The sequence below is a fragment of the Filicampus tigris genome, chromosome 19 (genome assembly GCF_054856515.1).
Source record: "Filicampus tigris isolate MCC_2025a chromosome 19, RoL_Ftig_1.0, whole genome shotgun sequence".
Classification (NCBI taxonomy): domain Eukaryota; kingdom Metazoa; phylum Chordata; class Actinopteri; order Syngnathiformes; family Syngnathidae; genus Filicampus; species Filicampus tigris.
In genome coordinates, this window is record NC_141235.1 from 629,229 (window position 1) to 642,504 (window position 13,276).

At 53.9% G+C, this 13,276-nt stretch overlaps 1 protein-coding gene across 3 annotated transcripts in view; it reads left to right on the plus strand.

The window, feature by feature from the left end:
* LOC147128719 (glutamate receptor ionotropic, delta-1-like) overlaps positions 1-13,276 on the plus strand; it is a 56,501-nt gene that overhangs the window by 40,264 nt on the left and 2,961 nt on the right. For 2 of the 3 annotated variants that reach the window (XM_086016121.1, XM_086016123.1), the window contains 12 exons: positions 236-409; positions 819-980; positions 2,542-2,661; positions 4,175-4,276; positions 4,633-4,755; positions 4,826-4,900; positions 4,990-5,335; positions 6,469-6,607; positions 7,775-7,970; positions 8,324-8,490; positions 11,865-12,105; positions 13,106-13,238. In XM_086016121.1, coding sequence (XP_085872247.1) covers positions 236-409; positions 819-980; positions 2,542-2,661; positions 4,175-4,276; positions 4,633-4,755; positions 4,826-4,900; positions 4,990-5,335; positions 6,469-6,607; positions 7,775-7,970; positions 8,324-8,490; positions 11,865-12,105; positions 13,106-13,238 — 1,978 coding nt within the window. The remainder of the gene's footprint in view (positions 1-235; positions 410-818; positions 981-2,541; positions 2,662-4,174; positions 4,277-4,632; positions 4,756-4,825; positions 4,901-4,989; positions 5,336-6,468; positions 6,608-7,774; positions 7,971-8,323; positions 8,491-11,864; positions 12,106-13,105; positions 13,239-13,276) is intronic. The other variant, XM_086016122.1, reaches the window with a different exon arrangement.

Genomic DNA, 13,276 nt, shown 5'->3' on the forward strand with positions numbered 1-13,276 from the left:
CTGGGGGTGTGAGTGTGTGTGTAATATCCTTTTTTTTTTTTTTTTTTTGCAAGTGGCAATATTTCATTGAGCACTTGGCGATGCAGGCGAGCTATGGAAGATGATGATCAAATCAAAAAAGCATTCATATTTGCACTCGCACAAGAATCGGGACCGGAAAATGTCACATGACTTCCATCCAGCATGTCAAGCGTCAAATGTATATTTTGGCTCCGCCGTCTCCTTGCCGCTGCAGGAAATCAGCGACACGGAGGTGCTGGAGCTTACCCACAGTGCACTGGGGCGCATGACGGTGGTCCGGCAGATTTTCCCGCCGTGGAAAGACGGCGGCGCTCGATGCATGCGACATAACCATCGCATCTCCTCGCTGCTCTGCGACCCTCAGGAAGGATACCTGCACAACCTGGAGGTAACCGCTAAAGTTAGCCGCTCGGCCTGAAGATCGCTAGCCCGCCGGTCTGACCTTTGCTCGGTGGTCTCAACTTGACTCGTTGGTCTAAAGTTGACTAGCGGGTGTAAAACGAGCTAGTCCGTGTAAAGTTGGCACATTTCTCTTAAAGTTGAGCTAATTGATCAGAGGTTGACTCGTGGGTCTCAAGTTGGCTTCATCTATTTTTGATTTTTGTCAGTTGAAAGTTTAGCTAGTCAGCGTAAAGTTAGCCTGTGTAAAATTGGCAAGTCGCTCTTAAAGTTGAGCTAATCGATCAGAGGTTGGCTGGTGGGTCTAAAGTTTGCTTCGTCAGTCTCTTTTAGATTTTTGTCAGATGAAAGTTGGTCGGTCAGTCTAAAGCCAGCGGCGCTGCGTCCCGTCCCGGCAGGTGTCCAACCTGTACCTGTACGACAGCGTGCTGATGCTGGCCAACGCCTTCTACAGGAAGCTGGAGGACAGGAAGTGGCACAGCATGGCCAGTCTCAACTGCATCAGGAAGTCCACCAAGCCCTGGAACGGAGGCTGGTCCATGCTGGAGACCATCCAGAAGGTTTGCCGGCGTTGGCGTCTTAGCGTCTCGGCTGCCCGTCGGCAACACGTTCGCTTACTTCAAAATGCAATCCGGAGCTTTTCAACAGCCCCTCGTGACAGCCTTTACTTTTTGGACAAATCAACCGCAATCAATTCAAACCACAACTATGGAACACACCAAGCGATTGACAAACCCACGCGATCCGTTGACCAACCTCTCAAATACAAATACTTTGACGGCGCCGCCCCCTGTAGGAATGAGAATGGAAACATTGACAGGAGGCGGCTGTTGCGTTTGTGTCAATTTCGGCCCCAGAACAAATGTTTTGACGCGCGTGAGGAAAAGAAGTTTGTGTCTGCCGACTGAGAGGAGGCGTCCGTGACTTTGCATGTAAGCCAAACGTTTTTCCCGTCCGCTGACAGCTGCCGCAACCTTTGCCGCTGACAGAGCAACGGTTTTTCATGATTTTTTTTTTTTTTGCATTCCCTCTGACGGCTGTCTGCGCTGCTACACCGGCTCATGGAAGGCATGAAATGTCATGTCATCTGCCGGCAAAGGGGGAAAAAAGGAAGGAAGGAAGGAAGAAAGAATGCGGCGGCACGTGCCGCGCATGAGCGGCAAAATAGCGGCGACCGATGACTGTCGACGGCCGCTTCTCGTTGACTCTCGAAAGGAGCCACGTGGCTGAACGCAAAATGAACTTTTTTAGCCAAATAGTTGTCTTGCGTTCCGCAGGCGCCTGCTAAGGCGCGATGTCAATCTTGAGCAAGGATTTTGGCTCCCACTTTTTTTGTCAGACTGATAGCAATCGTCCTTTGGATTCATTGAGTGCGCACAATGCCAGATCGTTGTGAACAAAGGCTTTTCGTTCTTTCTTTCACTCACTTAAAGGCGGTGTTCGATAAATCCAGTTGAAGCCCAAACTTGTTCGGGGATGTTTGACAGAATCACAGTGTAAAGCCACCACAGCAGTCTGTACAATGCACGCGATCGCGTACGTCAACTTGCTGAGTCGCCTGCGCTGCACTCGACTGGCAGAATTTGCAGTCCGTACCTTGTTGACGCTTGATAACGGCAACCATCTGTTGGACTCAGTCAGTCAAAGCAGGCAAATGTGTCAATCAGATGCTTGAAATTCAGAAAGTCATCATACCAGCCAAATTGAGTTAGCGAATCTTAGGAGGGCAAATGTCGAGAGAGTGTGTCTGAAGGGGCAGAGGCAAAACTGTCGTCAGCCGGCCATGCACTTCCTCCTCGAGTAAAACGGCCACAAGGGCCTCCCGACGTATCGCTGGCCGCTATCGGCGGTCTTCACGAAAACTCGATACATTAACTTGCCGGCCTTGCTGAAGTCAGGTAAGCGGGGCAAGAACATTATGTGAGGCTAATTAACATTAGCCTCACATAATGTTCTTGTCGTGATGTTTTGCTAAGTTGTCAACGAGGGCCTTGTCCACGTCTTGCGTCTTTTTCTCGAGCTGCGTTCACTGGCTTTTCGTGGGTTTTTTTTCATTTACAATTCAGTTATTCAATGTCCGGACTTTTTTTTTTTTTTTTTTTTTTTTTTAACGTTCAACAGGGCAACATCACGGGGCTGACGGGCACCATGGACTTCAAGGAGGGCGGCGCCAACGCTCACGTCCACTTCGAGATCCTCGGCTCCAGTTTCAGCCAGACCTTCGGCAAGGACGTCAAGAGGGTGAGCGGCGTCATTGCGGCGCTAAAAACGCCTGTTAAAGTGTAACGCAAAATGGCCGCATTGTGACTGTGCGCTGTTGCCACGGCAACGCCGCCAACATCACAGCTCACAGCTCGAATGCTTACCTGCCTGCTTGGCGGCCATCGTCACGAGTCACAGCACCACCTAGTGGTCTGGCATGCGCAACGCGGCTCTCGCGCTCACTCTTGCACGCACGCACGCACGCACGAATTGAAGATGTTCTACTATTTATGTGTGTGCGTGTGTGGTAATTGAAAACACAGGCTGACATGCATTTTGCTTCTCGCTTACTTTCATTAATAACGCGGATGTGTAATCGACCCCCGGTCTCATGCGCACGCATAACCATTCGGGTGATTTAGCGGCTTGTGGGGTCTGCGTGTCAGCGTGCGTGCGCGCACAGAGTTGCTGCAGTAATGAAGATTTAATCATCTGGCCTCTCACTCTGAGTTATGAGTCCCTCTGTACTTTTTTTAATGGCCATCCTCTTCACACATGCACACACGCAACGTTAAAAGCGCACTCGTGGAAACGTATTGTTGTTATTAGCAGGCTGGCGCTCACACGTCTATTACATGCATGCTCATTAATATGCACGCTCATTACCATGTCAGCGTGCGCTCATACGATTCGGTGTGATCGAACGGCGTTCATTTCGACTTGCGGAGGTGAAGCGCGTCCTAATCACTCACGCTGATCGGATCACGTTTTCACACACCCGCATTGGCGCGTGGGCGCCGCGCGTCGCCTCACGCTCGTTGAGCGATAACTAAAGGGAGGGTGTTGAACCTTTTGGCCAGGAACGACGTGGGTGTAAACACCCGCATATTTGCTGGCCGACACCCTGCCCGAAGCGGACGCAGCTTCCCCCGCGCCGTCCCGGTTAGCTTGTTTTGGCTAATTAGTGTCCCCGTTACGGGCGGCGCCATCCTAACGGCGGGCGGCGCGGTCATTAAGGAACAATAACGGCTGCGCCCGCGTTAGCTAACAAGGCTAATTAACTCCCGTCACGTCACGCCGCCGCCGACAGCTCCGCTCGCTCACGCCGCTTATTAGCCGCGGCGGCTAATGTGCACTTGGTTGTCTTTTGTTGCCAGCGATCACAATGAGGACAAAGAGCACCAAAAGGCGCTAATGGCGCCCCCGTCGCCAGCGCAAACTTTGAAACAGAATAAAGCCGACAAGAGGAATTGAATAGCGGGGATTTTGCCAGCAGGATAAGCGGTATCGATGATGGATGGATGGATGGATGGATGGATTTTGCCAGCTTGTGTCGCTGTGGCAACGGCGACGTTTTGGAATCCAGCTGCCGCGCACAATCGGGCGTCGGTCTGCTGTTCCCGGGCGCCGCAAACGGCTGCCGTTGGCCCGTCGAGGGCATTTGAACATGTGACCGGCGGACGGCACAAACAAGGCGTGGAGCGGGTCATCGGCGAAAACGCGAGTCGAGCCGCACTGATGGCGCCGCGTGTCTTGCTCTTGTTGTTTCCAGCTGGCCACGTGGGACGCGCTGCACGGCCTGAACGGCAGCCTGAAGGAGAGCCGCATCGAGAGCGGCATGCAGGGAGTCACCGTCAAAGTGGTCACCTTGCTGGTACGCCAATCCTCCCGCCGCACCCCGCAACCGGTGGCAGCCGCTTCCAAATGAACTCATCGTATCATCGGCACAAATACAAGGACTTGTCGCGTGTTCCAAACAAAGCCGCGCCCGTTTGCGCTAGCTTCGTGCTAGTGCGCCTTTGATTTAGCCGTGCCATGCACGTGCTAATTGTTAGCATGGACAGCTCGGCCTCTTCAGTCCTGTCCGAAATGGCGCTTGAGGAATCAAAAGCCGACGCTCCCTGGACACTAGGTCCTCGGCTAGGTCGACTGTCTGTGACTGTGACAGCAGACGAGAGCCTCTTGTTCTTCTGCGTGTGCTCCTGGTAGATGTTGTTGTTCTTGGCGCAGGAGGACCCGTTTGTGATGGTGGCGGAGAACATCCTGGGCCAGCCCAAACGCTACAAAGGCTTCTCCATCGACGTGCTGGACGCCCTGGCCAAGATCCTGGGCTTCAAGTACGACATCTACCAGGTGAGCGCCCCGCCGCCTCGCCCGGTTGACGCCGCGCCTGAACGCGTCTGAACCGAGGTCCTTCCCGCAGGTGTCCGACAGCAAATACGGGTCCCGGCTGCCCAACGGCTCCTGGAGCGGCATGATCGGCGACCTCATCAACAAGGTGAAGCGCCCCGCTCTGTCGACTCATCTTTCAAAGTCACCTGCGACAAAGTGGCAATACTCCGCGGCCTCCTGTCTTTGTGTCGGCAGAGAGCCGACCTGGCCGTGTCGGCCATCACCATCACGCCGGAGCGCGAGAACGTGGTGGACTTCAGCAAGCGCTACCTGGACTACAGCGTGGGCATCCTGCTGAGGAAGCCCGAAGAGAAGATCAACATCTTCTCGCTCTTCGTGCCCTTCGACTTGGCCGTGTGGGCCTGCATCGCCGCCGCCATCCCCGTGGTGGGCGTGCTCATCTTCCTGCTCAACAGGCTGCAGGCGCTGCGCTCGTCCGTGGCGGCGCAGAACGCGGCGCCGGGCCAGCCCGCCGACGGCTCCGCGTCGGGATCCCTGCACAGCGCCATCTGGATCGTCTACGGGGCCTTCGTGCAGCAAGGTCGGACCCGTTTGCCTGCGCTCGAGTCCACACGTGACCGTGATTGGGCTGATTATCCTGTCATTTTGCCGATCTGCTCTGAAAACATGAAAGCAAGGTGCGCGCGGACAGATAATCGGCCCCATTTGGAGCCTTCACTACGTCCGGCAATCCGGATGTTAGCAAAAGACGTCCCCACAAATAATCTTGTCCTGTCCTGTCCTGTCCTGCGGTGTGTGTCCAAGAGCCATATATGTGATGAATTGAGGAAGCATACCGATAATAGGGCCAATTCCCACCTGGCAATCAAAGTGAGTGAAGGCCCCATTACCGGATGTCTCTCAAAATGATCTTGCGATGTCGGCTGTATCAAAGAGTCCTTTTTGCTCCCTCGGCTCGGAAATTGTAAAGCGAGGTGCACGTGCCGATAATTGGGCCCAGCCCGATTCACTGCTTGCAGTCAAAGTTAGTGAAGGATTTCTGGACATGAGCTGATGATAGGTAACTGATCCTGAGCGATTATCCCGTTGTGGTGTGTTTGCAAACAAAAAAGGTTGACTTTTGCTCCGCCGGCAAATCATAACGCAAGGTCCGACTTGGATCCCGATTCCCCGTGGACAAAGTCAGAAAAGGCCCGATTATCAAAAGTGAGGCAAAGTGGCGTTTTCCCTCCCTGAACTAAGAGCACACGTGAGCGTTTTTCCTCATCGCGTGTGGACTCTCTCACTTAAAACCGTGGAACGATTTCACATTTGAAGAGCTCGGGAAACAAGTGGGAAAAGGCGGGAGGCAATGTTGCGGTTTCCAAGGGTGGGCGTCTGAAGACATCACCAAGGAATCAGTGCCTGGCCTAGCAGGTTGCCAAGGAAACCTTTTGGGCCGAGGAGATTTTGATGAGATGCAGCCTTGTAGATTCTGCGCCTGCTGCAGCGAGTTGTCACGTGGTCCTGACAAAGTGTGGCCGGCTCGATGACGGGGACCCCCGGGGCACCCCGCCGGCTGTAAGCTGAGACAAAACAAAGCCAATGAACCACTGGCTTTGAGCCAAGCAAAAGCTCCGCCGTGATCGATTGACACAAATGTGACGTCCTCACCGGACTTGAAGCGAAATGAAAAGTCGAGTGAGGCGTGTCGTTGCGTGTGCGCCTTTGCAGGCGGCGACGGCGTGGTGGGCTCGGTGGCGCTGCGGATCGTCATGGGCAGCTGGTGGCTCTTCACGCTCATCGTGTGCTCGTCGTACACGGCCAACCTGGCGGCCTACCTCACCGTGTCCCGCATGGACCACGCCATACGGTAAGCGCCGCTGTGGATAGGCAAGTAATTAGGGCGCCAGCACCGCGCGCTGCAAAGGCCCCACTGGAATTGCTCTTCATTATTTTTGCAACCAATGAATCACTTTCAACATGGCCCCAAACTCAGCACTTTTGCCAAGTGTGTGTGTGCGCGCGTGTGTGCGTGTGTGTTTTGATGAAAATGTCCTCAAGCGGACCCCCGAAAGGAAGGTTACCAAAAAGAAGCCGCTGCCGCCATTTTGATTGATTGATTGGATGAAATTTGGTGGGCGTGTTTATCGTGACAGGACACGTGAAAAAGTCTCAAGGAGAAATTGACCGGGAAGTTGCTAAAAAAGGCCACGTTGGGACAACATTTTGGAAAAAACAGCCCAATAGCTCCGATCCCTCTAGCGTCTCCCGCCTGCGACGGCTGCCAGCTCGCATCAAAGCTGACGCAGCCCAACTTCGTTTTTGGGTTGAGTCAACGGGATTCGTCCAATGGGCGTCGGCGGGCTTGCGTCACTCTTTTGCCGCTCGCCGATTCCAAGCGCAGAAGATGGCGGCGCTCGCCCTCCTCCTTCGGCTCTCCCGGGATGAAGACGTCCGCGCTTGACATTTCCATCAGGAGAAGGTGGAGCCGCTATGAATCCAATGAATGCCTGAGTGGAGATTTTCCCGGGACGCCGCCTGGTCAAGAGCGTCTCGGCATGCCAAGTCTCTTATTATCCCCGGCTAGGACGCACTAATGGCTGGAGCCGAGGCGCTTCTAATGGCACGCCGCCTCTCATGTTGCTGTCTCATCATCATCTCATCTATCATGTATGAGCGCCGTCGGTGGCACCTGCAGGAGGAAAAGTGCCACAAAGGACCAGGGCGGAACAAAGCAAAGTTGCAGGCGGCTTCAGGAGTTCACCGCTTACGCTGACCGCAAACGAGCGCAGCTGCCAACTTGACGTCCATGTTGAATTCTGTCCCCATTGGAATGAATGCAAATGGCGTTCAAATGACGTTGCAAAAACATCAAAAGGAAAAAATATACTGTGCCTTTTTATACTTTTTAAACATACGGTATCGTCGTCATTAAATACAAGGAATTGCTCATTTAATTCAATGCGCAAGGGCTGCAACTAACATGCTATTTGTTAGCATGAGGCTAACTCGACTTTAATAACGATTGCCATCGCAGGTCCTTCCAGGACCTGTCGCGGCAGATGGACGTGGACTACGGCACGGTGAGGGACTCGGCCGTGTACGACTACTTCCGCAACAAAGGCACCAACCCTCTGGAGCAGGACGGCACGTACGCCGAGCTGTGGCGGACCGTCAGCAAGAACGGCGGCCTGGACTACTCCGTGTCCAGCCCCTCCGAGGGCATCCGCAAGGTCGGCGCACGAAACTCATTACTTGCATTACCTTGGCCTTGGGTTTTTTTCCTCCCAAAAGCGCATTTTTCAAATATGTAATCGTGTATTCATTCATCTCATTAGCTAGCAATCAGCATTTTTGTTCAATAATTGACGGTAAATCAATGGTAATACATACATACGTTTACTTTTGTTACATAATTGCTGGATTTTTATACATTTTACAAATAAAAAGCAGGAGAGCAATTCACCCCCCCCCCCCCCCCCCACAATGCACCTGTCCGAGCTGCCGCATTGAGTCACAGCGAGTGACTGACCTTTTGAACTTGCGTCCACATTGATGCAAGCCGTGTCGCCGTGTGTCCGCGCAGGCCAAGAAGAGCGCGTACGCCTTCCTGTGGGACATGGCGGCGTTGGAGTACGCCGCGCTGACCGACGACGACTGCGCCGTCACCGTGTCGGCCAGCGGCGTCAGCAGCAAAGGCTACGGCATCGCCATGCAGCACGGCAGCCCCTACCGGGACCTCTTCTCGCAAAAGTAAGAAAGGCGACTTCAGTGACTGACAATAACGCTGACACTGAAGGCATCGCGACCGCGCGTCGATAGGCCGCCAAATCACTCGTGTGTCGTTGAACGTGCCACCGAACTTTGAAATTGCTTCGGGTAACGCCGAACGCATCGCAAGTGTATCGTAAGTGTGTCGCCGAACGCCTCACCGTGGTATCGCTGAGGCTGTCGTTGAATGCATCGCGAGCATCGGCGACGGTGCCATTGAACTTGTCACAAGTTTTTGGCTGGATGCGGGTGTCTTTGAACGCATCGCTAGTCTGCCAAATCCGACGTGTCATTGAATGCATCGCCGGTTGGTTGGTTCAATCATTTCGGATGTCTTTGAACGCATCACAATTGCATCATTGAAAGCCATCTGTGAGGATGCCTTGAACGCATCGCAATGGTAGTGGAGGCGTGTTATTGAACGCATCGCAATTAAAACGTGAGGATGTCATCGAACGCATCGCAACTGCATCGTAAGGGTGTCATCGAAGGCATCGCAAGGTATCATGTGGAGACTCAAAATGTCAGGCACCCTTGCGGTTGTCTGTCCGAGGAGTTAACCTAAATTTCGTTCAGCTTTTTTGACGGCGATGTTCCGTGTTGCCGTGACGACCTCAAAGATCCTTACGGCCTTAAGAAGGATGGTGAGAAATGCCACTCGGACCTTTTTTTTTTCTCACGTCTGAGAAAAAAGCTGCAGGCAAAAAAAAAAAGTGCCTTTTTTTTTTCCCTGTGTGAGAAGAAGTTGATGTTAAAGCCAGCGAAGCTGACAAAATGTTGGTCACGCTCGCTCGCTCGCTCGCTCGCCTCTTTGTGAGAAGCAGGACATTTGGAGCAAACGCATGTGAGCGCCTCCGTCTTCATCCCGGCAAATTGATCCCAAAGTGAGTTGAGGAATCATTTAGTTCAATCTCCACTTTGCATCAGCAACAAAACTTCTCACCCGTCTCGTATCGATCGCGAGAAGGGCGGGCAGACAAACGTCGGCGCGAAGGGAAAAACCTCCGTCGGCCCGTGCCGTGTCACACTGCTGACTTTCCACCGTGGCGGCCGTTGCCATGGAAACAACAGACTGTCACTTTGCGAGCAGAAAAGACATGTTCACGTTTGACGTCATGTGACCTTCCGCTGCCAACGCGGAAGAAGTTTGTCCCGGTCAAGACGATGCGGCGCCGCCGCCCTTTTTTTAAGGGTCACCGAACGCCAGGTGGTTTCGCCCGTCTTGCGCCGTGTCGTGCTACTGCTCCTTGACTTTTTCCGTGTCCCGTTACCATGGCGACGCTCCGCTACCTTGACCCGGAGCCGTTGCGCGACCGAGCTCGTCACCCAATTTACTGCGTCGAATCAATTGGCCCACACTGAAATCCTTTTCATCTGTTCCAGCCCCTAAAAAAAACCCGCCACCATTCTTTGGGCAGGGCAGGTGGGGGACTTATTGACTGGCAGCCATTATCCAAACAGAGTTTGGAAGCCAGTCTCAACATTTTTGACTTTTCAAGAGCCACACAATCTCTGACATTATAAATCTCCCAAAAGAAAGCGCACGCTGTCTTCTTTCACCGGAGAAGAAGAGTCTTTCTAGCTTTTTCCGTTTTTTGAGCCATCAACCGTAGAATGTGAGTTGCTTCCCCGATTAACACGATTGAAGAGGCGCAGAAAACGAGACATCACGAAACAGGACAAGCGCAACTGTGACTTTGATGCAAACATTGTTTTCGCTTGCTTTGCGTGTCCCGTTGAGTCAACGAAGGCATTGCGGGAGCTTAACGGCTTCCCTTTTTTTCTTTGCACTTCACTCGGGCGGCGGCGGCGCCACCGAAGACGGCAACATCAAGCAAAACAATCGGCCGAGCGACGGCTCCCAACTGGAAAAAGGCGCAAGCGGGTGATCGGACCTTCTTGTCAAGAGAGTTTAGCGGGAGATGGTAACGTTCCCCCCCACGCGGGCGTCGTCCAAATGGGAACCGAAAAGGTCGAGCGCTCATCCTCGGGGAGGACAAATTGATGGTGACGGCGTCGGCCGTCCCGCGGCGTCGCGGGCGGCTTCATCGCGCGGCCGAGGGACGGCCGATCCTTTCCTCCCTCTCGTTGTTCGCCGGGGATTGATTGGCGCGCCGCTAAGGACGAAGGGCGGCCGCACGGGAAGCGCGGACGCCATCTCCTTCAGTCCCTCAACCACTATATTCTCATCCTACGTCTTTTGCGGCTGAGTTTGCCGCTTGTGTGAAAAAGGCAACACTCAACACTGCCCATCCATTCAAGTTCCATGCAGTCAATATGAAAGCTCCTTTCCACCGGTAGAAAAATAAAAAATAAAGTGAGTTGAGGTCACGGGGGTGTCACCGCCGGGGGGGGGGGGCGCGCAGTGCCCGCCCACGGACAAGCTCCGCCCACCCAAAGAAAACTGGATGTAGTTCTGATGAACGGGATACAAAAAATCGGAATCAAATCAACTTTTATTTGTTTTGGACAAAAGTGGTGCTTTTGCCGACATTTTGGTGCCAAGCAACTATGTCGAAAGTGAGGTGAGGCGATTCATTTCAACAAAACGGAAATGACCATGAAAGCTAACGTAATTATGAACCTTGACAGAGCAGCAACACGAATCGTAAAAATGGATGCCTGCAAAATCAACTTGGCAGCGTAGCTTGTCCGCATTGTTAGTTGGCAAGAGTGCGCGGAGCCCCCAGCATGCCTACCCCCCCCCCACACCCCCCTCAGCTGCTGCAGTAACTAAGAAGAAGCCAAATCAATTGAGTGCCTCTCAAACTGTGAAATAATCACACGCTAAAGCCGCGGTCGAGCCGCTACAGATGACGTTGAATGAGAGATGATTGCTTCCAAATGATTGAAAATCCCCTCCCCCCAAAAAACAAAACATTGATTACCGATGCGCCCCGTAATGAAATTGCAATTACAATTGTCGGAGCAGTCTGTTTCTTCGTGTCGTGCGCCGCTCGCACACACACAAAGACGAGGCGACGCGTCACCGGGGGTGGCCGGACGACGCTTTCCATTTCTCTGGTGTTTCTTTCCATTTTGGGGCCAAAGCTTGCCACACTTTTGTGGAATGAATGAATTGAGGAGCTTCATTTGGATAAAAGGAGCGCTTTGGCCCCACATTCTTGCCACCGAATTGTGCGGAAGTGAATTGAGGAACCTCTGATTGAAGCCAAAGTATTGCTTTGGTGCCACCTTGTTGGCAAGCGACGATGTGAAAAGTGAGTTGAGGAGCTTCACTGAGACTAAAGTAGCGCTATGCCGCCAACTTGTAGGCAATTGTAACTCTGATTTTCCAACTATCCTTGGGTGGGCGTGGGCCGTGGCTGACCGCTATTTGCGCCCGTCCCGTCCAGGATCCTGGAGCTGCAGGAGAAGGGCGACCTGGACATCCTGAAGCAGAAGTGGTGGCCCCGCGCCGGCCGCTGCGACCTGAGCAGCCACGCCAGCGCGCACCCGGACGGCCGCTCGCTCAAGCTGCACAGCTTCGCCGGCGTCTTCTGCATCCTGGCCGCCGGGCTGCTGCTGGCCTGCCTGGTGGCCGGCCTGGAGGCCTGGTGGAGCGGGCACGCCTGCCGCCGACGCGCGCCCAAAGAGGTGACCGCCGCCGTTGCCGCCGCCGCCGCCGCCGCCGCCGCCGCGCCTTACTTGAAGGATCCCGCCCCGGCCGGCCCCGGCTTAGTGGAGCTGCGCTCCATCCAGCTGTAGACGGGGGGCGCCGCGCGGGAGATTGAAATCCCCTTTGGCGTGTCCCGCCGTCTACCCCCCCGCCCCCGCGTGTGCGCATTTCTTTGGCCACGCATGCTCACACGCCGCAAACACTTCAACACACGCTCGTTGGCAATATACAAAACCACAATTGTCCTCATTTCCTGGGACTCAACTGGCCTTGGGCACTTCCTGTCTGGAGACAAAGAGGCAGAATTTCAACTGAATCTGTTTCCATTTTGTCTTTTTGTTTTGTTTTAATGCTGCCCTTGTCCATGTTGCCTCCCAGCGGCACTCGCGAGGCCCGCCGCGTCCGACGAGGGCCTTTAAAAGTCGGCCGCGGCTTTATCGTTCCCTTCGATGCTCCTCGGTCGGCCGTGAAACGCGCCGAGCCAGGAATGTCCGACACGTCTCCATAAAAGCCTTCATAAGATCCCTTTAACGGTCTTGACAAACTCCCGCGCTCATCCCGAGAGCCTCGTAACATCTTTGTCAACATCCCGCTGCCGGACCTGAAGTTTGTTTAGTGAGCGATGACCAGTCGCGCTTTGCCGCCATTTTGTGGCATCTAGCAGCCATACTGCAGATTTTCATTATCGGTGACAGGACTCGACCGCTAATGGAAATTCGCATCAACGTGAGGCTAATACGACGCTAGCAAGGAATCTTAATGGAGCTTCATTGGGGACCCTCTCTGCCTCTTTTCCCTCCCCCGGCCCCCCGTTAATTTGGCTGCATCGATAGGTCTGCACAACAGGTGGCGGCGGGGTCCCTCAAGTAAAGCGTGAGCGTGGGGGCGGGGGTGTTTTGCTGCCTGGTGTTGTCAATCACTGTGGTGTCTTCCATGTGGCCGTCTCGTGATTGACGCTTGCTGTGTGCTGTCGTGCAGGTCGCGAAGGATTACAGGCTGGCTTTGGTTTCGGGTCCGTTGACTTATAGTGACTTTGCTTCGTCCGAGGGGAGGAGGGACATTTGGACAGACAGAGGGAGAGGCTGGCAGGAAGCGCATGCCATTGGCACAGGTCAGAATAGAGCATTCATACACATGCATTTGCTCTTT